Source organism: Triticum aestivum, chromosome 5B, assembly GCF_018294505.1.
Source record: "Triticum aestivum cultivar Chinese Spring chromosome 5B, IWGSC CS RefSeq v2.1, whole genome shotgun sequence".
Taxonomy (NCBI): Eukaryota; Viridiplantae; Streptophyta; class Magnoliopsida; order Poales; family Poaceae; genus Triticum; species Triticum aestivum.
In genome coordinates, this window is record NC_057807.1 from 625,425,214 (window position 1) to 625,433,682 (window position 8,469).

General features: G+C 40.4%; 1 protein-coding gene across 2 annotated transcripts; it reads right to left on the reverse strand.

Moving 5' to 3' along the window:
- Positions 1-3,419: 3,419 nt before the first annotated feature.
- On the reverse strand, positions 3,420-8,200 carry LOC123113728 (wall-associated receptor kinase 5). 2 transcript variants are annotated; one of them, XM_044535036.1, is made up of 4 exons: positions 6,265-8,200; positions 5,698-6,168; positions 4,948-5,097; positions 3,420-4,873 (listed from the first exon to the last, which is right to left on the reverse strand). In XM_044535036.1, exons 1-4 carry the CDS (start codon positions 7,160-7,162, stop codon positions 3,636-3,638), a joined length of 2,757 nt encoding a protein of 918 aa, XP_044390971.1. In that variant the 5' UTR covers positions 7,163-8,200; the 3' UTR covers positions 3,420-3,635. The 2 variants fall into 2 exon arrangements, with proteins under 2 accessions (XP_044390971.1, XP_044390970.1); XM_044535035.1 differs by having other exon boundaries at positions 4,948-5,103.
- Between the last annotated feature and the right edge of the window lie 269 nt (positions 8,201-8,469).

Sequence of the window (8,469 nt, forward strand, 5' to 3'; positions counted from 1 at the left end):
CAGGACTTCCTTTGTTTAGCGTGAATGCAGCAACCAACCAGCCACCCTCATCTAGTGTGACTGGTTCCATCGTTTTTTTCTATTGTCTCCTTTCCTCTTTCTTCTTTTCTTCTGTATTCGTCTTTTCTTTTTTTTCTTTTTTCTCTGTACCTTTTCTCAAAAAATGCGTGAACTTGTTTTCTGTAATATCCGTTGAACATTTTGCGATATCCGTTGACATTTTCTTAAAATAAGCTGAATATTTTAAATAATACAGATGAACTTATTTTAATATATGATGAACACTTTTTTTTTTAAAATAGGAATATATGCGCTGAAGAATTTTTGGACACGTACTGAACATTTGTGAAAATACGTTGAACAATTTGCGAATACACATTGAACATTGTGTAATATATACTGAACAAAATCAAGAAACATAGTGAACAATTGTATACTCATTGAACCAAAACCAAAATAGAAAAAAAATATCCTGAACATTTTTTATATCCATTGAACATTTTAAATAATACACGATGAACATTTTTGAAACAACATGAATATATGTGCTGAACAATTTACGCATTCAACATTTAGTAAAAACATTGAAAATTTTCATAATATACGATGAACATTTTTATAATACACGATGAACATTTTTATAATACATGATGAACATTTTTATATGCAAAGGTGAACAATTTTCATAATATACAATGAACATTTTTCTTAATACATTGAAATTTTATGTAATACACGGTGAATATAAATTTACCAAATTGAGAAATAGTTCATCAATTGTGAAAAAAATCAAGAATTAAAATAAAACCGTCGAACCAGGAAGAAGAAAAACGAAAAAAGAAAAAAGAAAAGTGAAAAGAAGTAAAGAAGTAAACGATGTTAGAATTTTCGTGTGAGAACTGGTGGCCGGTTGGTTTGTGCGTGCTAATTCAAACCTGAGGTCGCCTGTTTGAGTGCAACCAGATCCGCTTTTTTTTTTTCGTTTTGGAAAACAGGAAATAAATAAATGGGCTGGCCCACGCCAGGGAGCGCGTGAGCGCCGGTTTCTTCGGCGGCGCGTAACGCGCCAGTTAGGAGCTCCCGGAGAGGCCATGGAAGGCCATCGCCCGCCGTCGTGCCCATAACCCGCATTTGGGCTAGGCCCTCATCTCTCAGCCCAAATACTACTACAAACAGTCCATTTGTCTAAAAAAAAACCTACATATAGTCCATGGTCGAACGTTTTTCTACTTCTGCGAATATATTTCAAATTTGTGAACATCTTTCACATTCGCAAACATGCTCCAAATTCACAAAAAAATAAATACTCAAATAACTTTTAAATGCAAAAAAAATTCAAATTAGTGTACATGTTTTTTAATTCAAGAACATCTTAAAATTCGCGAAATTTTTCAAAAATCGAGATTAATTTTTAAATGCATGCGCAATTTCAAAATCACATGCGTTTTTTAATTTCTAATTTTTTTAATTTGCAAATATTTTTCTATTAGGATTATTCTCTCAATTCTTGGATATCTTTCAAATTAGTGAACATTTTTTAAATTCTCAATCATTTTTCTAATTCACGGTCATCTTTCCTATTCGTGAACAAGTTTATAAATTCACGGAATTTTTCCCAATTCATGAGATTTTTTTTCAAATTCGTGAACATTGTCTTGAAATTCGGAAACATATATTGAATTCATAGCATTTTTCAAATCCACGAACATTTTATTAAATTTGTGACATTTTTTCAAATTCATGAACTTTTTTGAATTGGTGAATATTTTTAATCCAGAAACACTTTTAAAATGTGTGAACATTTCAGATTGACAAACATTTTTCTAGCTCATGAGCATTTTCATTAAATTTATGAACATTTTCCCAATTCTACAGTACTCAACTTGACCTCAGATTTTTAACCTACTGATTTCCTACATAAAAAAATTAAAAGTTTGTCTGGCTCCTTCTTTCTCAATCGTTCAATACATTCAAATGTGTTGTTCCATGTGCAGTTACAAGAAACAAAATTATTGAAATACCATGCAAACGGAAGTCTAGGATAGAAATAGATGGACAATGAAAGAAACAGTCAAACAACTAAAACAAATAGAAGAGTAGAAGTAGGCTGTGAAAACATTGTGTAACAGTGGCCAACGATTGAAGCCCAACAACGTCGTGAAAGTGCTCAGGTGCGTGTTTTCTCGTCTAGTCCATGTGTTAGGCGCGGGATAGGAGGTCCCACAATTCGTTCTAATGTGTTGCTGTAAACTTAACTAAAATGTGTAAACCAAGATTGTAAGATCAAATCCGACACCAAACAAGGAAAAGGTGAAGTCCCAAGCCAAGAACACATGCATTACTGGGAAGGGACTCCTAGAAGTTCGAATCCCCGAAAACTCTCCATGATCACAACAGGCGCACATGGATGGGGAAATTGGCCTATGATGACTTATAAACCCTAATGGTAGTTGTGTGTAATTCCATTGGTGTGTGACGGTGGTATCATGGTTTGAGATTTGTCTCGCTCCTTTCTTATTCTTTTTTTGCTTTAATAATTTGATAGTGTGAGGAGAACTATCATGCGGGTGGCATCAATTGGGGGGATAAGGGCCAAAGGCAAGACATATCAGCCTTCTTTTATAATTCACGCTAATGCGAGGAAAACCAAGTTTTTTTAATATTGTTATATTTTTATAACTCACGCTAATGCGGTGGTTAGTGTAGATTGAAAGGTGAAATTCGTCCTCCACATTGCACGGTTCTAGTTGTTCTTCATCTGCATGGATTTTACTTGGCAATGTGATCCTGGCGACGTGAAGGTTTGACCGGGAGGAGCTGTGGTGTATAGGACGGGGTGGATGTCCACTCTTTTTGCGTTAAACAACACAAAGACTCACTCTTCAGACTTCATAGGAAGGAGGAAGACCCACCCCTCGGCCTCCTGGGAACGAAGAGTGATCCTCAACCCAAACAAGGATGAAAAGGGCCTCTTCAGCACATGCAAAGACGAAGAGTCACTCTTCGCCCAGTAGAGGACGACAGTGGCATAGATTTAAAATTTACTAAATCAACTCTATAATTTTGAATTTTCGTAAAAAAAGAAAAAGAAATAATACTTACAAAATAATCGAAAACCAACATGATGGCGAGATGATCCTTAGAAGGTCATGTTCGGACGCCCAAGATTGAAATGGTCGAAAAGTAACTCACGATTTTACCCTGGGTATAGAAAGGAGCACCAAGAAATCACGGTACTGTACAAATGAAAGCACGGTAATCTACAAACCATTAAGATAAGCCTTACTAAAGTGACCAATGAAAACAGGCTATGTAATAAACTTTAAGTTACACTATTACAAAATCCAGGAACCCAGTGCATGTGGGGCTGGTGAGTGTGCTCACATGTAGGATAGTGATAAAACAACATACCATAGCAATGGAGTGCTCAAAATCATTGCTAATACAATCCATTATATGCCTTATCAACATTTATTCAATACAATGCATATGCCAAGTCATTCGCTCCACATCTCAAGGTAATAATAATCAGTCTACATAAACAAGAATAGTTCCAATCCAAAGCACATGCATGATGCATCAGTTTACAAAACGAGCATAATCAGCATCCATTATTATGAACTTAACAGACGGATCTAGCGTGGTAGACTAGCAGACGCCATGAACTCGCACTCTAAGCTATAGCATCGTCGGCTTTCTCTCTTGCCAAGTTCCGTCCTGGACGATTGGCGAGCAGCTGTAGCTCTTATTTGAGTTTGTGACTCTGGTAGCATTCGTTCTTCATTTCTCGGATCTGCTTGACCTGAGTTCACCCGTTTTGTTCGCAGAGTCTGCAGTTCTGTCTCCACTTGTTTCATTGTGGGTCTTTCTTCACCGTGTAGCCTTAAGCACACCTCTGCAAGACAGGCCACACTGTTGATCTCTTCTTCGGTTGCCTCCTCAAGGACCTGAGAGTCAACAATACTTGTGATATTTCCATCTTTGAATTCCTGGAGAAAATAGTTTGACAGGCTCTTGACCGTGCCCGATTCACTTGTAAAAACAGGCTTCATTCTGAGAAGCAACTCCACCAGTACCACACCGAAACTGTACACGTCGCTCTTCTCATTTAACTGTCTGGTATGGAAATACTCTGGATCTAAGTACCCAAATGTACCCTGTACATTCGTGACAATGTGTGTTTGATCAGTTGGAACCAATCTAGATGCGCCAAAATCTGAAACTTTAGCCGTGTAGTTCACATCCAAGAGTATATTCGAGGACTTCACATCACGATGGAAGATTGATATTGAAGCTGAAGAGTGGAGATAAGATAGAGCTCCTGCTGTTTCGAGGGCAATCCTTACGCAATCAATCCAAGACAGAGAAAAACCATCACTTGAATCAGCATGAAGAACTTGAGACAGTGAGCCACTGGATACATAGTCGTACACTAGCAGCGGAACCTCAGTTTCGAGACAACATCCGAAGAGCTTTATAATATTTCTATGATTTATCTGAGAGAGAACTGCGACCTCATTGATGAATTGACTGATCTCACACTCCTCAATGACCTTAGACATTTTTATTGCAACAACTCGCTGATCAGATAATATGCCTTTGTAAATCATGCCATGGCCCCCACGACCTATGATACGTGTAGGATCAAAGTTGTTTGTTGCCTTCTCTAGCTCTTCTAACGAGAAAATCTTCGTATTCTCATTTGCAGTTTCATCAGATGATATCAACATTTCTAGGAGAAGACCTTGGTTCTTCCGGAAATAGTTCTTCCGTAGTTGCTTTTGAACATTTATTTTCCATCTGCGAGTGAGAAACACTACAGTGAAGCTCAGAAGAAGAATGCCGAAACCACAGGACAGCCCAATAATCATACCTGCAGGCATTAATCTCTTTTAAGTTTCTGTTCTATCCTGTCTATCATAAATGTAACAATAAATATAGTCTTACCTAAGAGTAGAGGTTGTTGTTTTATCTTAGCACACTGCATTTTTAATGGATCATACTCAGTCTCGAGAGGACATTCAGTACAACGGAAGCTTCCATTGGTATTATGGCAGATCCCTTTACAACTGTTCGCTTGAAGGCATTCATCAATATCTGAAACTAACAAAATCTTGATAAGATGCGTTGACAAAATATATACTCCCTCTGATTCACCATAGTAGTTCAGGACATGGGCACCATCTTCATAGCAATGTTTGACTAACACATTTTAGAAAAATAAAATTGCTTCAAACAAAAATAACTATATATTATAATAAACTATTTCATGGCTAATCTAGTCGTATCAATTGACACTTCCCATGTTGGTAGTTTTTTCTATACTGATGGTCAAATCTAAAATGTTTAAATGGCAAAAATTCTAAAGCTGATTATATTATGAATCTCTGCGCAAAAAAGAAGAAGATTATATTATGAATCAGAGGGTGTAACATGGAACACAGCACACCATTGAATTAGCATGAAACAGTACATCAGCCAACTAAATGAGGTCTACATGGAAAAAAAACTAGAAATAGTAGAAAAATTACTGGCTAATAGTAACATGCAATTATTTTAGTAACACGTGCATTTAAATACAAATGTACTCCTACAACTTTCTTGTAGAGAGTTAAGAAATAGCTAATAGTACATTTTTTCAAGCGGCAGGGGCTGTATCATTTGTAAGTTGTAACCCTAGAGGGAGGGAGGGAGTACCTCGACAACCACTTTGGATATATGGATTTCCTTGGAAGCCATCTGAGCATTTGCAGCGGTAACCAGCATAGATTCTTTCAGCAGTTACTTCCACACACTTGCTGTTGGTACTCACACAAGCATATCCAGATCTATTCCGTTGGGCTTCTGTGCAACTTAGATGAGCAGCAACCCATTTGATGGAGAGAAAAAAACCATATGGCAAAAAGAGAGGGTTACGTTCGGGTTCAGATATGGAGGTCCAATGTTGTTGCTCGGAAATGGTGACATTAATGGTCCCTTCATCAACATTCATATCGATGACTTGCTTATCCTCCAGCATGACCAGGGCATCTGATGACGTCATATTTGTGCAGTTGAGGTGAAACTCTTCCCTAGCAAAGCAACCCGCTTCGAAGCCGAATGGGAATTGCACACTAATGTTACCACACAAACGGGTACAGTCAGCCCTGCTCGGAGTTGGATTATACCCTAAATTGATCAGTATAAGGTTAGCATGTACAAATGCCCAAAAATGCCTAACAGCAGCTGTATGTTTGGCCGCTTGATTAGGTAAAAAGAAGTTACCTTTGCCGTTACTGGAGCAGCCATGTGGAATGTAAGGGTTGCCTGTGTAGCCGCCGTGGCACACACAGTTGTAGCGATATCTTGATGTCATATCTAGTGTATCGTGCATGTGGCCCTCGCACTCGACATGGTCGCCGAGACAGGCAACACAGGCGGTATTGGGTTGATCCCCTATATCCCATGAGAGCTTCAAGTAGTCAGTATTTATGCTGATTTTATCCCACAATTCAGAGGTCCAGTTAGAGTGTGCTCTGGTGTTTTTTGTGTCATGGTCATAGACAAATTTGAACTGATAAATGTCAGAATAGTTGTGCACGTCTACACGACAACAGCCAAAACCATTACAGTTGTGCATAGCCACCGTCTCTGAAATTTTTGGATCTGGGCACACAGTTGCGCAGATCGGCTGGATGGCATTCTCTTTGACAGAGTACACCGCCAGGTCGCAGCCAATGATGTTTAGAACAAAGGGATAAAGATGGAAGGACCTCCCAGGTGGTTTGAAAGACAAGTTGTAAGCACTAACACCAGATTTCAAGGGGATGGTATGCGAGAAGGAGGCCCAGATCGAGTTTAAATCAAAATGAGAATCACCGCCAAAGTTGACCACTTCGGTGATGCCGTCACACAAAAAAAGTATGGGGGGATGAGTGGCATCGTTGCAAGTGAGGTTGAAGTCAGGCCCACGGGAGCACCTGGATCCGATGCCAAAGGGATAGCTGAAGCTCACACTGCCGCAGCTCGTCGGGCAGCCATCGAGCGTGAAACCGGCACGAGATGGTCGCGCCCAGGTCCCTTCAGGGCTCTGCTGGCTTGTCAAAACTCCGGATGCCAGAGCTGTTAGCTTTCCTAGTGACCCGAGTACCAGCAGAGATAACATCATCGGCAAAATGCCCATGGTGGATCGACAGTTCTACACTACACCTTGCACTAGAGAAATTCAGGTCAGGCAGCAGCGCCCTCTCTTATAGCTAGTAACACTTTCATGACTGCCTTCCTACTGCAAATATATCTAGGGTATGGTTACAAAAACTTATAGTTGACCCAAGGAAGACTGGAAGAGGATTCGTTTGGAACTTCCTAGGAAATGGTCATGTGAAAGGAGATGGGCATGCATGACCATGAGTCCATGACCTAGTAAATGGTCCTGTGGATTTGGATCTGAATGGGGCACTGGTGTATTTGATGCGATGTTAAGGAGATGACCATGACCTTGACCTCGGACACGAAGACCTCAGCAAGTCGGCCAATACCTTCTGTCTGCAAATAAATCAAGCCCATCAACCACCATAATCTTTTTGTGGGTGCCATCCTGCTCATCACCCACCATACCCGGATGGCAACCTCTCCCACTTAGTGGAAGATAAGCTAACTGAGCTAAGTAACAGTAACTGAACTTCATCCCCAATTTCAGCTGCTGTTCGCCTAAGTGCAACCCACGGCATCACAAAGTAAGAAATTCTGACTGCTGGAGATAAATTACAGACAGGGAATCAAGTAAAAAAAACAGGAAATGAGCACCTGTACACGGATTGCTTGGGTTTTTGGTGGGGAGGTGGTTTCGTCTGAAGAACTGAAAGAACCCAATGCCTCAATCTCAGGATGCTTACATATGAATACATATGATGATGGAGAGGGCGAGAAGCGGCCGCATGGGCGACCTCCATGGAGCAGCTGCAGCTGCAGCGGCGGCGGCGTGTCCACTTCGGCGAAGTCGCCGGAGGCGGCGAGCTGCTGCGCACGGTGCGGTGCAGGTACCAAGGTATGAAATGGAGGGAGCTTAGCGGAAGGAGGAGAATCCAAGCACCAAGGCACCAGCTGGAAGAAGGGGGCGCTGGAGATGGGGTAGGATAGCGGTGGAGATGGCGCGGACGGTGGGGGAGCAGAACGGCGGTAGGGGGAGGAGAACTGGGGAAGGTGCTGGAGGAAGACGGGTCCTCCACATTGGGTTGGGCCCTCGTAATTTCGTCTATCCTTGGGCCGAGCGATGACCAAGCCTTTCCTCCCGTGGTGTGGAGTGTGCCTTTTCTATTACAGTAAGTATTATTTTTACTTTTTTGCCTTCTTACTTTTGGTTTGTTTTCTATTTCAGTTCAAAATTATTATTTTTACCTTAAAATTATCGTAGCATGTGTTTTAAAACATTTATGAGGTGTATTTTTACCAGTAGGTGTTTTGTTATGCGGATAGTATTTCTATTTCTTT